We start from the raw sequence: 18494 nt of genomic DNA, 5'->3' as shown, positions 1-18494 counted from the left end.
AATACACATCAGTGAAGTTTGAGGAAAATCGGTCAATCTGTTCATAAGTCATGAAGTTTTGTGGTTTTGATGGATTCCAATCGATGTAGGCCTATTAATTGGCCAAGAACATAAGAATATGAAGGAAATTGATACATGTAATTCAATATTATATTTTCATTTTTCTAGAATGATGAAATAGCACTTGACTTTACCCATTTCAGAAAGCTGCGGGAAGAATACTCTGCCTTAACACAGTCATGTCAGTAGCAAGTTGAATGAATGTGGACTTCTTTTGAGATGACATTTTGTGAAATTGTCTTTGTTTATTTTCATAATATCCTTGCCTTATCCTGTGATATATCAAATTGTCTTTTCTTTGTCTTCATTATGTAGCGATGACAGCACTATGATCTAACGAAAACTTTACAAATTCATAGCATTTGGTCAAATATATTGTAGACTTGATTCTCCTCATGCCTCACTAAAGTGTAATGCTAATATCTTTACATTCACTGAATCCACAGATATATTTGAAATAAATTTTCTTGATTTCCTAAAGAAACACTTAAGGTTTCCAGAAGCAACGCAGTCGATTTGACTGCGGTCCTATTTTGCGACCAAGAACGTCTACAGGCAGCTAAACTATTCTTGTAACGGAAATACTTCACAAGCAAAGACTCACGAACCTTTGCGCGCGCGCGCACACACACACACACACACACTTACAAACAGTGTGAAAGAGATTGATATAAGTTGAAACAGCTACTACTAGTTTATATACACCCAGAAAACAAAGTGTGCAGAAAGAGGAATGCACATACAATTTACATACACATAATATGAGCTGAAGAACTGATCATATCAGGAAATTTTAATGACTCATTTCTGATTAAGTTACATGCGCAAAGCCAGTTGGACAATGTTCTTGAAATTAAAGACACCAACTACTTGAGTAGATAAAACTTGATTTCAAAAGATATGTGATCAACTGTGAGAAGAAAACTGATTTATGTGATGAACCAATCCATAAATGCACATTTAAGAATTAAAAAAGAAATCATGCAAGTAATGAAAGAAAAACGGTACCCCTCTTTCCATGCTCTTTTATGTGAAGAACATTATGGAGCAGAAACATCTATACTAACTAGTGCAAAGCTGTGTACTCTTTCTTTTAAGTTTGCAACTACATGTACAGTAATTCATACCGAACCCTAATGCGTAAAAAGATGCAATCAAACGTAAGCCAGATAATCAAACATAAGTCAGGTGCAAAGTCATCAGCCAATGAGAGTTGAGTATTCAGAGATTTATGTTTGATTTTCTAACTCATGTTTGATTTTTTTTTTAATCTCACATCATAAGTAACAGGGCCCTGGTACATTAAAACAGGTATGCCGTAGAAAGCTGACTGCTATAGGGTTTGGATTTGATAGCACGCATCATCAAGCAGCAGCACGCCAGGAGATGTGTCCACATGGAGTGGAGCAAAGGGGGAGTGCTACAGTTGTGAGTGCCATTCCTGAAACCTGGCAGGGTGATGATATAATTACTGCAAGGTGCTTTGAGCACCCGAGGCGGTGGAAAGATGCTACACAACTATGACTTCCCGGAGCTCATTACTGTCATAATTACTGGTATATGTGCATCTATCTCCATATGGCATGCTAGAGTACAGGTAAATGCACAGGTGGTGTGCAGCAATTAATCTCTCTTAACAAATCAAGAGTACATACTCTCCAGGCACAGACATACTGAGAAATAGACATACATGTACCGAGCACTCCAAGTGACAAACATGTTACTGTACATAACTATACAGTGTAGGTTGTAATGCATGCCTCTATCTCACGAGGGTTACAACATTACGACTCGTAATAATCTATTCGATACAATAAATGCCATAAATTGAAAACTTTATCACAAGCTGGTGCTATTTTGTTTGAATTTTCACCTTCATGGCATGGTTTTGGCAATTTCATTTCATTTCAATTCTTAGTCTCATATTACAAAAGTAAGAAAATGCTTTCAATGTCAGCCTAAAATGCATGTAGCTGAATTGTCTTCTCATTCAAACATCGCACATGATGAAAGTTAGGATGAACAAGAATACTTCTAACCAGCAACAGTAGCTTACTTTGCAAGTGTCCACTCCATGTGAAGATACCTACCAGAACACAATTAAGCTCTGCCTACATATGATCATGAATATCTAAAAAACATGGAAATTTGATTCCTTAAAAAAGAACAGTATCAACATAGATATAACCAAAACTAAACCACTTTGTACTAACATCACGTTTATTGTTGTCTGGACTGCACAGTAAAGTTGTATTTGAATAATTCAATCTGTATCTCTATGATTTTCTTTCTAAGCACCTCTTTCAGCTGCAGAATGCTATCTTATTGCCTTGAACTCATTGGAAACATTATGAGAATTCCAAAGCGAGTTGTGAGCTTGGCATTTCATAGGGTAAAGGTTGCTCATGTACATGGGGCAATAACACTTCCTTCCAAAAGTCCTCATGGATTTCATCTGAGCAAGTTTGATCAAAATCATACGAGTGTGAATTTAGAACTGTGTCTGCTTTGATCCGAGTTAATTTGTCAGCCACAGGCTTTCAGTTCTAATTCAGTCTTCAAAGAACTAGAAACGCATATCAAGAATTGTAGGGATTCCAGTTACTTAGTAGTTCCTCAACAGCACGTTTTTAGTTGTTGGGCTTCAACAACTAAAATTAAAAAGTTTAAAAAATATGGGGGGAGGGGACACAGATCTAGCAGCTATACTATTGCAAGCAGAATGGTGACGAGCAGTAACACATTTCATATTATGCTTCGAAGAACACAAGCATATGCTTTATAACACTTAACTTCTCCAACATTCTAGCAGAGTAATGGAAATGAATCATATCCCACAATACTCCCTGAATACGCTTTAAAAAATCTCATTGATACAATTCACTAAAAATATTTTGCTGAAATGTAGCTGAAGTTCAAAATAAATGATGAGAAATATAACAAAATATTGAATGGCACGCAGTCTTTATTTTTTGCTGATTGCAGAAATTATTTCAAAATGTTCAGGCATTTGCAAAATGATCTAAAAATTTTATCATCAAGAAAATATCTCAATAAAAGTAGTATTCTGTTTTTTCAATGGCTACACAGAATTGATAATACTCCACCTACAAAAAGAAGAAGAAAAATCTGACTAGTTTGAAACAATGGTTCACAAATCCAACTGACTAGCAATGAATAAATAAGCCTCGAGTATGACTCTACAAACAACAACACCACTACCGAACCTTGCTGTAGATGATACAAATGTGTACATAATCAGAAATATTGAACAATTTGGAATGTTTGTGCTCAGAGTCAAGCAAATCGCTGGACTTGCCACATGAAGTCAACCAATCCTGCCAAGCTGCCACTGACCTCGTTGTCATGGAGACAGCAGTTTGCATTGGCCCAGCTTTGAAACAAACATCTACATGATATCTCCATGATTGTAGCATCACAGGCCCTCTCACAGGTGCACCAAAAATCTCAGATTGCCATAACGCTTTAAATGTGCCCTTGCTATCGTTAGACCAAGCTCCTGGGCAGGCCCCACTTACTGCTTGGCAAAGAAGAACTCACTGTCTCCAGTGCACCATATGGTAAGGGTTATCGTCCTGGCATCCAAACGGTTCAAACATGGTACAGACACCAAAGCTATCCCAGTCTCCATTTCTGGTGCATCAGCTTCAAAACATGGCAGATGTCCTACACTTTGTCTGATGCTGCCTCATCATTAATTTGCTTAAAAACTTTAACACCACAAAGAGCTTTGTCTTTTCTTTTTTTTTTCCTAAGGTGAAGAATGCAACATAGAACAATTTTTCTTTTCTTGGCAGTTGTGCAGGAGACAGTCAGAAGTTGCAATCGCAGAAGTTACATGTACATCACAGGTGATCGCATGACCATCAGTTGGTGCTACATGTCATCATAAGCGTCATAATCGTGGTGGAAGTTCATGGACATGCCGTTGACTGTAGGAACAAGAATGAAGCAAGGATATAAGATGCATTTGCTGGAGGAGTTTGGCATGCACACTATACAAATGATTCACACCGTCATTTACAGGGAATATGTTTGGAATGATACTTGTAGTAAGTCTGATTAAAGAACCACTTTACATTATCATTAAAACAGAGAGTGATACTGAGTGATAAATGACATGCACTGATATCTCATTATCAATCCGCATGAATTCCTTTAAATTACAAAGTGCTAATGTCAGACTCATTATTTACGATTCATTCTAACAGAGTATTTCATCTATTCTTGAAATGAACTATCACTGTCTATCTCACTGCAACATAATTATAGATAAGGGAGTCATAACCTGGTAATGCACTACAAAGTACAATGTAGGCATTCCAAAGAATCCACAGCACAACAAATAATACAGAATTACATTATCATACCAATACACAAAAATAAAATATATAATACTTAGTATACATGAGAACAACGGAAGGATATATACAGATATGTTTCCCTTGGTTGAATAAGATGATCCAACATGCCATGTGAATAGTGATTAATATGCTCATGCTGCCCTTTCATGTGTAAAAGTCTATAACAATGTATATGTATATTGCATTATAAAAACACATATTTTCCTCCTCATGCAACCATGCCTTTAAGTAGTAAATGTACATGTAGGTGAGTATGCATGCAGGGGCACTTTGTGAAATAAGGGTAGTTAAAAAGTGTGGACTATCCTTTCTATTAGCATAAGAAGAAGACAAGGACAAAAACAAATAAAATACATTGTACATGTATCACAAACACGACTGAGACATGAAAAAGGTTTTGAGAAGCGAGGCATGCAAGTACAATGTAGTCCCCATGGGCATGGCATGCAAACATGCTAGCATGCATGTACAGACACCAGAAACTATCTCAATCTTCGTCTCTGGTGAAGGATCAGCTTCAAAACATGGCAGATGTCACACGTCCCGTCTTGCTGCTGAAATCAAATGCTGCCTGATCATAGATTTGCTCCAAAACTTTGGCAACTCAGGTAGGCAAAACAGAATTTTTACAAGACACTCGAGTAGGGGATCAATTCCAGTAAACGGTATAGCAGTCAGATCCCTGCATGTTACAAAATCACTGTTCTGTTTGCTTTAGTAATCCCTGCCAATCTATGCGATATTTCATATGTATACAGCAAAAAGAAACCAGAACATGCAATAGCTGCACAATGCCTATTAGGCCAGGCCCCCCCCCCCCCCAATTTAACCATGCTTTGTCAAATTTCTTCATCACTGATTTCAAATCAATTGAGATTCACACGTAGATTGACAGTAAAGTAGATAGGCCTGGGAAGCAGTCACCATTTTAAGTACCAGGTACTATAACAATGCTCTGTGTTGAAAAATCAAAATACTTTAAGAATCTATTCGGGTTTCTTTGATAAGTTAAAATTGTATATCTTCCTAAAATGCAAATATATATTACGCAAATGTCACATTATAACCCTAAATACATTGCTCGCTGATAATCTCCTATCCTATGCTATGCGGAGAAAAGTGCAGTTTGTTGTCAAATTGAGACCAGTTTTCCCCATATTTGATCTGAACATTTTGAGCACATTCTCGGACCTTTGCACATCTTGCATATGCTTGATCCATAAGTTTGCTTTTATTTTTCACCTGCATGCTACTTTACATCATGCTGGTCACATCTCAACCAGCACAATGGTTGCCACATCTTCAAATATCTGAAGTGGGTATAATGGTGATTGTTACAAAAAACCTCGCATGACATACGAACGAAAACAGACATAAAGGCACAAGATTCTATAATACTTCACATACATGTATAAGCACTATTGAATGCAATGGAATATGAGCATTTAAATCTAGTCTTTTCATTTATATACACAACAGTATTGTTGTAGTAACATTCACATTGCATTAAAAGAACAGAAAGAAAAGAGGCATCGTCAAATTATGACAAAAGAAATTACTGGAAGGAAAAGCAAAGGGAAATTTTACAGATCAGCATGCACTGAGAGAACAGAGATACTGCCTGTGCGGATGGAGGATAAGGAATTTTGAGCAGTGTTATACATAGCACACTGCTGCTGTTATAAGAGTCAGTCTGTTATGTGGTTAAAATAATGATACTGGAGAATTAATGATGCTCTTTTGATTCAACATTAGCTGTGTACCACATGACAACATGCCAAGTAGAAAATCATGTCTAGTTCCATGTCTCCCTTCTACAGAAGTAAATCATTTCAAGAATCTAGGCCATTTCTTATCCAAGAGAAAGGACTGTTTTTCACTGGTGCTTTTTTTTTTCTTTCTTTCTTCAAGGAATGAATTGTAACTGTTTGAATTCACTAGTTCTTAGTGTTTGTTATGCAATGCATTTTGGCATTCATTACACTCATGTGTAAAAGGACACTAGAAATTTAATTTCCATATGATATTTTCTTTCTTTTGCTTTTGTTTCCTTGAGGGAGGAGGAGGAGAAAGAAGAGTAGATGGGGAATGACTTTACAGAGGTGACATACTTACATCGCTTTCAAAAGAAAATGGTTCCAAAATTACGAAAACTCAACCACATGCATTTTTCATGCATGACTGCTCTTAACTGAATTCTATATCAAATTATGTCTGAGGAAGTAGCGATGGCAAATGTCAGTGAGTGTGCAAAAGTTTTGGTTTGATGAGATGGGGTAGGATCATGGGCAGAAGGTCGACCTCGCTTTAAAACTGAACGATTTTCTTCCCTGATATCTAAAGGGCAATTCTGAAGAAAATCCTGAAATAAGACTTTGTCTAGAGACTGAACATCAAACAACACCACGTCGTCAAAGTCTTGATTTATATCGTCTTGATTAATCAAGCTCAAATTTTTGAAGGTATACAGCAGAAATTTATGACAGCTGCTTCAGGGAAAGAAATCATTCAGTCTTGAAACTAAGACACAGCCATGCTACCCACGATGCAACAGTGCAGTCATTCACAGCGCCTTACGCTTTTTTATTTTGCAGGGGGGATGACACACACAGCGACTTTTCAGAGATCTATATACGAGAGAGAAATGGTATACCTTGTGTGACGGCACAGAAAAAGACTGCTCAACAGTGAATTTTATGACTAAAAATCTAAGAGACAGGGATAGAGTAAGATCAGAGGACGGATATATGAACATAGAAAGAGAGAGAGAGAGAGAGTTCGAGAGTTCAAGTGACCGTGAGAGACGCAACTTTCTGAATGAATCTGTTCAACTAGACAAAGTGTTGACACAACATATACAACCAGTCATTTGATGTTATGACAGTTCAACAGTGAAATTGTTGAAAGATCTTACAGTTTCATAAGTAGTGACAAACAGCATAGTCTTATATGTCATAGTGTGACATATTCTTCATCCTTGTGAAATATGCTAATTTCGGATAAACTGTGTAAAAATCTCCCTTAGAGATTTACAAATGAAATGGAATGTGCTCTTAAAGGGGGGGGGGGGGGTAATAACTGTTGTTCTTTTTTTTATCTTTTTTTTTTTTTTTTTTTTGGGGGGGGGGGGGGATAACATGCACATTGTGTTACCGAAAATCTCTCTCCATCATTTACATCACCATGCAAACATTTACTATGGTACTTCAAACGTGGGGGGGGGGGGGGGAGGGAGAAAACACAAACAGAATACAGGCTTTTAGGTTGACCTGTAAAAAGTGACAACAAAACAACCCAAATTTACACTCCTTGATTGCATAGAAATGAATTTCAGGTCTGTCCCATCTGCTGTGTTTGGAATTGCTTGCGTTGTACAACGCACAACCAAATATTCTTCAATTTAGAGAAACTTAAATGATATGCGAACATGAATATGGGATACGACCTTAGATAACAGACGTATTATGCTAGTGTAAAGATGACATGTTATATGATATACAGAGAATCTGTTCTACCTAGCCCTTACGTTGTCTTCTTTAATGATTCACATGGCCCAAATTCATTTGAAAGGGTAATCAGATTTAAACAATCAAGGCTTCAATATGTTTGTTTTGTGCCCTTTTGCAGATTCATATGCTCAATTTCCAAGGAAATACACAGAGCTAGTATGTCAGAGAGTTAAGATCAAAGCTTAGAATCATAGGAAACACAACTGGACAATGCAAAATGTGACATTAGAGTCAAGCATGCAGTAATCAAACATTCAAGAGCAACAAGAACTGCTGGCTATCACAGTGTTATCATATATACGGTAACTAGTAATCTAGAGATATGTTTATGATTAGTAGAAAGATCTGTACCAGTAAAGGACTATCAATTCACTTTCAATTTTCAATTGTTTAAACTTTGCTACTTCTTTTTTTTTTTAATTAGATGAGCATCATGATGCATAATCCCAAGCTACAATTAGGAGATATTGGTACTAAATGATTGTACAAAGACAACAGTTCAGAGCCGACATAAGGCTTGTGATTGGTGCTAAATTCGAAGGGCATGTCATTAAATGAACACCAATTAAACAAGGTTTATAAAAGCACTTAATTCTCCATTCATACTGGTATAGTGCAAACACATCATTAAAACGTATTTGCACTACATGTCTGCTAAACAGTTATTGAGAACTTAAAGATCGGGGAATCTGGCTGCCAGTGTTGGCAAATGAGCAAACTTTGCCAAGACTTCGCACTCTCAAACTTTGCGATTTTTTGCCAGTGTGACCGCAGCTACTTGTCTTGTCTCTTACAGTGTTTGGGACTAAGATTCCTTCAGACAGTCTCAAAAGTATCCTACACTGAGATACACCAAGTAGCAAGAGGAAACTGTCAGTAAATACACATGCAATCAAAATATTTTGAGAAAGCAATATCCAAAAATATGTTTAAACCATAAATTTTGGAAAAGTGATGAGAACACCTTTCAAAGTGTGCTACTAATTGGTGTTTCACCAAAACAATGTCCGCCTCAAACGTAGCACCTTTCAAGCTCCCGAATGCAATGGTTGTCAGTATACATGTATTTCCAAATTATGAATGCAATTTGAAATAGCTTTTCTATATTATATATTCATATATCATGTATGAATAATCTATTCACATGAATGATGTCTCACTGGACAAAAATCCTGTTCAAAATGCATACTGCTAAAAGGGCTGCCAACCTCTATCAAAAAAATTGTGTACTTCTGCACAGAAAAAAAAACAACAACAACTGTGGGAAAAATTATATCATTTTGATTTTATTAAAATGGAAATATTACACACACTGCATACAGAATAATAGTTTAAAAAAAAAAAACCTTAAAACACACTTTACATTTACTTCTCTTTTTTCTAATGAGAGGCAAAATCATTTAACAGCCCCTATTGGCTTATTTCTAATGATTAGAAAATTAATTAAAAAGCACACACACACCATAATGTTCTTATTTCTATTGAGAAACACGCACACACACAAAAAACTATCACAAAGACAACTAGTTGGCAGCTATAAGGGTGGGGCTAATGCACTGAACTCTACTAGTGGATTGGGCGTACGTGCGCAGTGCACAGAAAGATGGCGTCTGCCATTTTGAGACTCCCACACCAAGAAGCGAGCATGCGCTGGCCCCGCTCACTTCTGTTTATGGTGTAGACCAGAGTATTATAGAAGCAGACGCAGCGAACTTTTGAAACGGAAATCACTGTGGTGGGAATTGGTCTCAAAATGGCTGCGGTGGCTTCATAAATGCGTGCCATTTAACAGTGATGCGGGCTGAGCTCATAATAGCCTATCAGCCACTAGTAGGTTGTCCTGCGCATATACGCCCGTTCAATACAGTAGGGTTCAGTGGGCTAAGGAGTTATCTAAGACACCATTCTAAAATTGTGTGAGTGAGAGATGGAGAGAGGAAAGCAAAAGAGAGGGTGAGAGAGTTAGGGTATTCTTCCATCAGGACTTACCTGGTTCATTGCGCCTGGAATCCAGCTCGGATTTTAATCTCTCCACTTCTGATTTCAGTTTAGTGTACTCCTAACAAATGATGACAAAATCAAATAGTGTGAATTTAATCAGCTATTGGCATGTTGGTACTCCCTCACAGTGTAAGAAGAATGAGTAAGTTTCCATAAAGTTTGGCTATTTGCAAAATTTCTCCATGGATATCAACTGAGTTTGACATCAATGCGTCATTTGTTATTGGGGATCATAAACATACCAACCTCTTCTTCAAACGTCTCTTGATATCTCCACATTCACTTATGTAATGTTTCACAGTATTGTACGTTTTGATTGGCACCAAAATTCCTGTCGTTTATTTTTCACTCATTGATCTAATGTCACTTCAATCCTTACCTTCTGTGCAATCTGTTTCTCATTGATGGCACTTTCATGAATTGCCGCAATAGATGCATGAATAAACAAATTTGAGGTTGAATCCACCAGCCTCTATTCAAGCACAGAATCGTAACAGAGGATGATTTCTGAAAGCCTTTAATATATGAGATATTAGGGTTGATGATGGTATATACCAAGAACCTCTAAACCTTTACAATACAAGGCAGTTGCATAAAAGGAACCTCACCACTAATCCCCAGACAAGCAGTGCTGTAGCATTTTTTCAAAAATCATATTTTGGGGTCATCCATTTCACCTCGTCATTTTCACAACTCCTAAGCTTGCTGGCTGAATGTTGTTTCCTTGCCTTTAAACACAATGTTTTGTGGACTCCCTGTTTTTTTTTTTTTTTTCCCCACTACTGTAAAATGAGTAAGGGTCACCTCTTTGCACATGTCCAGCGAGGTGAAGTCATCGACACTGCGGTCAGTCTCCTGCTTGATTGGAATCGGCTTGACCTTCGGGTCTCTCACCAGGCCGGCTGATTCCAGGATCTTGTGCAGCATCTTGTCATAGCCCTTCACGAGCGTTAGAGGTATGGGGTGTTAGAGAAGAGGTAATCAATCAAGCATGTCAAATTAGAGTGAGATTCTTGAGTGAGACACTGCAAGGGAGTGGAGTTATACAACCAAGAAGGGGGGGGGGGGGTGGTGGTGGTGTGGAAGGGGGTGTCTCCCCTACTACAAACATTCCCACATCCAAATCAGGGAGATTCCACACAGCAATCAGGGGGATATCTGTGTGGTACATGCATTTCAGTGGGAGAAAATAATTCCCAAATCAGGGGGATTTTATTATTCTCTTGTTCAGACATGAACAGATTTTGACATTTTCAGGGAGACTTCCTGCAGAATCAGGGAGATTTGGCAGCTCTGCAGTAGGGAACTTTGACAATCTATTTTACATTTTAAATGGTGAAATTTGGCGCATACTTTAGTCATGATTTCACGACATACATGGAGTGGGTGCGCCTGCAGGAAAATCAACAAACTTTGAGCTTGGGCACGTCGAATATCAGAGATTTTGGAGACTTTTTTTTTTTTACTTCTAACTTTAGGGGCTTAACGCGAGAAATTGGTAATCAGAGGAAGACAGTTCTAATTGGGTAAATTACGTGAGTCTCGCACTGATTGGAGGAGTTTGCAGGCCTGCTATCATGACACCAGTTCAATCAACTCAACTAATTTCGATGAAAAGTCACAACGGCATTTTTAATTGTAGTTTCTTCTGGCTGGCCAGTAAATGACATCATTCTAAAAAAACCCAGAAAGTTTAGCATTGGAATTAAGACCCTGCCGTGACACACGGGTCGACCATGAACAATAGTTAGCATTACCTTCTTTGTGATCTCCTCTCTGTATAATCTTGATTCTAGAACATTCCACTCTTCCTGTAACTCTACACTCAGTATTGGATACACTGCGATGGATATAACAAGTCATAAAAGAGAAGATTGATACGAGGGCAGAGAGAAAACAATGAACAAAATGAATGAAAAAACATTGGTACATTAAAGGAGCTAACTAAAATGTCATTGTTTACTTTCATTACTGAAGAAAATCAGTAAATCTTTTTTAATTTTTTTTTTCCTATTCATTCTAATACATTTAATTTTCTTTATGGTGTCACTTTGGTACAACTGCTATTCATAATATCTATCCCTTCAATCTAGAAATGACAATTATATCATAACCGCAGTTGTCTGTAGCTGATGAGGAGATTTGAACTGACCATATGTTTTCAAAAATCTGAAGAAGCTATAGTGTCACAACAAATCGTCCCTGAAATGAAAAGATTTCTTATCTCAATTGGCATATATATTTCAAAAAACCTCCAAACTCAATTTTGATTTGAGCTTTGAAACATTACAAATCATTAATGTAATCCAAAACAATGTCTATACCCTATTTCACATCGACATTAACGTTACTTTGCAAAAATGTTGCAAAAATGAAAAAGTCTTTTGGCTCTCCTGAAAATACATGATTTTTTAGATACAAAGTGTCTTCACAACAGGGACTATATAGCATCTTAATTTACGGTGATGTGGACAAAATAATCATGCATAATTGCCATGTCAGAGCTACAATACACTCATATTGGTAATTTTTTCAGTTTCATGTAATGGAGCAATGGTTGCCATGGTTACCTAATAATGAGTGATTATGGCAAACAAGCGGCGATTTGAAGATCATCAGATATTCACACGTATGAGGCTCTCCAACACTGGCTATTTCATGCTTAGTACCACACTTTAGCTGTACCTATGGGGGGTCAAAGTTCAAGAAAGGATAGAGGTCAGGAGGGTGGAGAGAGAAAGGATATAAATGATACATTTATGTTTGAAGATTTTAAAGGTGGGATAAGACTGAGAGAGGCTTGTAATCACAAAAGAATTTCATTCACTGGAAGGTTACGATATTACATCCATTCTGTGATTGCAAAAACAATTATGATGAGCGCAGATGCCCCATTCTTGTGGTTTTTTTAATAAATAATCAAGCTGGGTAGACAGTTTTCACTGATGCATATTACATGTTTCATATGGATATCATGATGAATTGAACGATGTACGTCTGGCAAATACAGAGTAGCAAGCTATTGCTGCAAGCGAATGCTATTCTGAAGACTGAACACTGACATTTACCTGAAAAAAAAATAAACCAAACATGATGTATACACAAGTCATGAACTTTCCACGAAATTTGAAATTGGTCATCAATATTTGCAAGCATGACTACAGAAAATACTCTGAAGATGAATATACAAAAAAAAAAAAATCCCTTTCTGTTTAAGGTTTTAATTCAGACAGATATTTGATTATCATATCTATTTTTATATTTACTTTCTCATAAGAACTGAAAGTGAATGACAGAAATGATTTGATTAGCATGCAGCAGAGAAACTGAAAAGCTGCACCCTTTTATGGGCAATATAAGAACAGAGATTCATACTCACAGTTACTTGTCTATTTTTTTGCCCACACTCGTCTCCATTTCTGAAGATCATCGATTGGAATGTGTTGTTGGCAACACCCCACTCTTCATATATTCTGTGAGTGCAACAAGAGATGACGAACACCATGGCATTAGACACATTTGCAAATTTGCATTTCTAGTCTTACTGGTCACTATAGACTCTTTATACTTTTTAATCTGGGCAATCTCCAAAATGTTTTAATCTGCCCTCTCTATCCTGTCCCATTTTAAAATAGTCTTGGAAACGATGTCAAAAATCAAATGTGAGGGCAACATGATCCCTAATCAGACAGAAAAAAATAAAAGTACTATAATTGCAGCATTATTTGTCCCAAAAACACCAATCACATCACTTGACTATTTACCCTGTCCAACATATAATTTACATCTTTTAGGCTTTACTTTACTGACAGGAACTGGTTTGTTTACTTATTTAATCATAGTTTTTCTTTCTTTCTTTTTAGGAGGGGGTGAGAAGTCATAGGGAAAAAGCCTAGTTCTGAGAATTTTGTCATTGATGACATATAACATTTAGTTTGCTTGGAACAATGTAATGTGACTGCAATGCTCCATATGTCTTTTGTGTTGCATTACATTTGAATGCAACGAATGGCAGCTTTGTACATCCTAGAATCACTTCAGGGAAATTTATGATTAAAGAATCATAGGAATTGGCTCTTCAATGTGAAAGTTTTTTATAGTGTCTGATGACACAATAAAGATAAAAGCAAAACCTCTTATGTGTCATAGGTATTAGTTTGCTGTACAGAGATATTACACCACGAGAGAATAAGAGTATTTACACATTTAAATAACAATGATGTCAAGGCACTTTCTTACCCTAGAATTCCACTGTATGGGTTCCATCTTAAGCTCTGCTCATGTTGTGTGACATTTTGAAATGGACAAAGCTCATACTTGTAACTGTCGTGTAAGCAAAGAGAATCACACCAATCTGACATTAGTAAGGAAAAACTGTGTAAAAGTGTCAATACCAGCTACAAGACTTTTTTTTTTTAAAATCACAGACTAATACAGCAAAAACTGGTCATATGAATAAATTTCTTACTCATAAAACTGGCATAAGTCAAATACAATTTACAATTATGTTGACGACCAAAAACTTCTGGGAATTTGTCTACATCCAAGATAAAACACACCAAGAGTTGTGTTAAGTGCAGATGAAGACACTGCAGTGTAGCTCAAAGAATAATATTAACACAAATAACACAATATCAAATACTCCAAAGGTTGCAAATAACTATGACAGACTTAAATGTGCATTTGCTTTGTCTTAAGATATTTCAAGATTCTTGCAAATGTTCTTTCTACAGCACACTGTAATTAGTTGGCTCTGCTAAAATGGACAAGGTCTTTTCAATCTCATTGTTCATCATATTGGTGTTTGGATGTATGTGAAGAAAAGAAAAGGGGCGATTTTACTCACTTTGCTTCTACCTTTGAAAAACACCTTCCAAGTAGGCGCCGTAAATGAGGAGGACCTGCAGTGGAATGTATAAAACATAAGTATGTTAGTTCAAAGGTCACATAACACTGACAGTTGAGGTCATGTTATATTGAGCTCACAAGAAAATCTGTAATAGTGCATGTTAGTATGCACAGGATATCAACATTTCAACAGTCATTTTGCAACATCACAGGTTAATGATTAGCGACATTATCAATGAAAATAAACCTTCTTACTCCATGGCATCATTTTATTTCCACAAAAGAATAATACGTGCTGAAATGTTACACTTGCTAACCATGTTGCAAACCACCACTGATGGTGAATACATACAGTATGTGGTGGAAATTTATTCATCTTACCTGAAAAATTGGATGCTTGGACTTTTGGGACAAGAACTTTTGGCTGTGATGGAGCATTCCACTGCTGATTTCTGCACGTACAATAAAATCAAATAAAATGGTTTAATCCAGAGTATGCAATGTAAATGCTTAGAATGTGAAGTGCAATAATGTTAAAGATGGCTAAACATACAAGTAAGTTAGCAACAAATGTACAGTATTAGCAAACAACAGCAAACATCAAAGGAGAACTTTCAGCATAAAAACAAATTTATCTGTCATCCCTATTCATTACCTACATATTCAAATCTTAATCTGTCCCAATGGCATACTTCATACACTTCCTCGTTGTTGGTATTTACATTGGCATTCAATAATGAATATATTCCATGGTTTGTATCAAACAATACTGTACATTAATTCTCCTTACTATTGTAATATTTTTCTCCTACACTGAAAAGAAGCAAAAAGGATCTTCAAGGGACTGTACAGTACTGGCTGAGGTGAGGATTCAGCTTGTAATGTTTTGCAAGTTATTTAGAAAATACTCTAAGAAATGTACAAGAGCATACAATTCTACGGGAAATCAATAATTTATTTGATGAAAATCGGTTTGAAATGACTGAGATATCCAAAAACAAGGTAAAACAAAGAGATCCTAATAAAGGTCATGGCCTGTCAATTTTATTAGGATCGTTAGGTCTCAACCAACACTATGCAATGCCTTTAACATTCTACTTGTACATCAATGCATTCAGAAAGTGCAAACATGAGAATTTGACAAACACTTTGGAGGTAAAAACTTCACAAAGAGCAAATCTACTCATCTCACCCAAGATTAATTGGCTCCTCAACAAGTCTCATGCGAATCTCTTCACTGAAAACTGCACCTGCACAGAGTAAAAGAGTCATATTTTATGCATTAAAATTACATATATGTACAAACAAAATGTCTACTACACGGGATCTTGAGCAATAAAAGTTTGCACACAAATTTCCATGTCCTGAACTATATACTGTAAAAGAGAATTCAGCTCAACAAACATGCTATTTTAGAATGAAAGCAATGGCATGAGGCATGCGCAAAGGACAGGAAAATATCTAGTACGGTAATGGACCAAGAAGAAGTGACGACTGAGTGAGAGATTACAACAGCTGTGTCTGGTGTTGTATTCAACATCATGCTTGAGATTAGCTTTAAATAAACGGAATAAATTTGCACAAACAGAATGGTAGAAATTCCATTCACATCAGACCTAGCAAAGAAAGTTAGAATGGAAGATTATGAAGGTTTCACAGGTTTTAAAAATATTGTAGTAATAATGGTCACCACAAATCACAGATCTGTATCTGCAAATTGATATGAGATAACATCGAATCAAAATTCTGCCATATAATACAATATCATGAAAACAGTGGCCTTGGTATTGGTTCTTCTATAAGGATGTGTAAATTAATTCATTAAAGAACGTAATCCTGGCCATGCTGCTTTGTAATACGGGTAAATATTCAGTGGACGACTAGAAATTGGTGTTCTAGACCCTTCTTGGCCCTTTTTAATGCTAACAACAAGAGAAGTGATTAACTAAGAGTTTGAGGAGTAAATAGTGGTGAAACTATCTAATCTGGAGCTTGCTAGTTAGCTAGCTCAGCTCAGTCAGGTGTTACTGCCATGGTGTAGACTCTAGTCTACAACTACAAGTGTACATGATCACATCTTCCTCGGCACCTCGTCGAATGGTCTGGTCTCAGCCAAGGCCAGGACTCGGCTCACATCACCACACACGCACACAGGCTATATTTTATTTAAATTATCAGCACCCACACATCGAGGTACCACCTCCTGTGTCAAGGTTTGACCGTGCGTGCAAAAGCATAGATTTCTACTTACATGTATGTAGCGGGTGGTCAAAATTTGGACAGCGTTGTGGTCGAATCATGGGAGGCTAGCGTTATCATAAAAATTACAATTTGCACATGCACATGCAAATTTCTGTCCTTGCAGTGTTGCACTGCACTGCTTGGCAGCTATTTACATAATGTGCAATGATGGGAAAGAGTTCCTTTATGCCCCCCCCCCCCCACTAGTTTGCACAAAATAGATAGGTTGCTGTTTTTTGTGTTTTTTTTTTTTGCTGATGGTGGACTAAATAATTAAAGGTTATGGGAAGTCTTCCCATAAATGGCATAACCTTTATTTAGTTTATTATTGGTAGAAAGGAATAGTAACGTTAGTTTGTTTGTTTTGTGCAGGTTGGTGCCTATATTGGTGGGGGGACATGATAAGGAACTCTTTCCCAATGATGAGATGCCATCGTCATGATCATCATTGCACATATGTTACTTGTTAGCATACCAGTTACACTTACAGTAAACTCGAATACATTTTTTTTTTCATTTACAGATACAAAGCAGATACACGTCCACACACGTACAGTACAACAACATTAACAGTCATAACACAGTAGCCTACACAGCACAGGCACTGCCACTGCACTGTGTGACTGGTAGTGCCAGTGCCTGCAGTGGTACGGATCATGAAACTGAGCTGTTCTGACCCAGCATACTTTCTTAGGTATGGGACCATTATCATAACACGACAGTACACGTCAACGCGAGTGGATATACTCTTCCACCAGTCTTACAGAAATGTCTTTTGCATCGCAGTATCACACGATAAAACTATGTTCAGAAGGTAAAATACAGGCTTTTAGCAACATAATGACCTCTCTATTCCACATACCATCATCAAACAGGAATATAATTTGTAGGAAGACAGCAGTAATTAGATGCCAGGACGCAGCCATGTTGGAGTTGATGTCGTGTCGCGTCCGGTGGTCGCGTCCGATCCGTACTACTAGTATACTGTACTCCGCATTCTAACTAACATGCGCATCCGGCGGCCGGCCGCGCCGCGCCGTACAGCCAGCCGTAAGTACCGTACCGTGCCGTAATGGGCTGACATTATTGTGCAGTACGAATTCAACAACCTTCGAATATTTTTGAGCCGTTCAGTGCTAAAAATTAATCCTGTTTTTTTCTTTTGCTCGATTTTTCAATAATATTAGTTTCTGGTCGTAGTATTGGTTGAGGTAAGAATTCAGCTTTCAACTTTTTGCGAGATACTTAGAAACCACAGTGTATGAAATATTAAAAAAGCATACAATTTTAAGAGGAATTCTAAGTTTATTTGATGAAAATCTGTTTTGAAATGGCTGAGATATCCAATGACAAACAAAGTAAAACATGGTGGGTCCCCGCATTACACCTTTCACATGTATTAGCATTGCTTTGTTTTGGATATCTCAACCAGTTTAAAACCGATTTTCAT

General features: G+C 37.1%; 1 protein-coding gene across 2 annotated transcripts; it reads right to left on the bottom strand.

Moving 5' to 3' along the window:
- Nucleotides 1–2363: 2363 nt before the first annotated feature.
- On the bottom strand, nucleotides 2364–17991 carry LOC139714814 (N-acetylglucosamine-1-phosphotransferase subunit gamma-like). Of its 2 annotated transcripts, XM_071626471.1 has the most exons (12): nucleotides 17907–17991; nucleotides 15996–16053; nucleotides 15185–15255; nucleotides 14802–14856; nucleotides 14195–14278; nucleotides 13335–13428; nucleotides 12526–12640; nucleotides 11713–11795; nucleotides 10760–10894; nucleotides 9944–10013; nucleotides 7023–7072; nucleotides 2364–4013 (listed from the first exon to the last, which is right to left on the bottom strand). In XM_071626471.1, the coding sequence occupies exons 1-11, from the start codon at nucleotides 17968–17970 to the stop codon at nucleotides 7065–7067; spliced, it is 837 nt and encodes a 278-aa protein (XP_071482572.1). In that variant the 5' UTR covers nucleotides 17971–17991; the 3' UTR covers nucleotides 2364–4013; nucleotides 7023–7064. The 2 variants fall into 2 exon arrangements, with proteins under 2 accessions (XP_071482572.1, XP_071482571.1); XM_071626470.1 differs by lacking the exon at nucleotides 7023–7072.
- Between the last annotated feature and the right edge of the window lie 503 nt (nucleotides 17992–18494).

Source organism: Diadema antillarum, unplaced genomic scaffold (assembly GCF_040938485.1).
Source record: "Diadema antillarum isolate AM-2024a unplaced genomic scaffold, OU_Dant_1.0 seq00002446_RagTag, whole genome shotgun sequence".
Lineage (NCBI taxonomy): Eukaryota > Metazoa > Echinodermata > Echinoidea > Diadematoida > Diadematidae > Diadema > Diadema antillarum.
The sequence above is the reverse complement of the archived record's forward strand: the minus strand, read 5'-3'. Positions and strand labels throughout refer to the sequence as shown.

Excerpts from the sequence above, each read along its gene's own strand:
- LOC139714814 (XM_071626470.1), bottom strand. The coding sequence starts at position 17,970 with ATGGCTGCGTCCTGGCATCTAATTACTGCTGTCTTCCTACAAATTATA. Across the intron at positions 12,641-13,334 it reads AAAAAAATAGACAAGTAACT|GTACAGCTAAAGTGTGGTAC; the intron begins GTGAGTATGAAT and ends GACCCCCCATAG. Across the intron at positions 10,895-11,712 it reads GAGAGGAGATCACAAAGAAG|GGCTATGACAAGATGCTGCA; the intron begins GTAATGCTAACT and ends ACGCTCGTGAAG.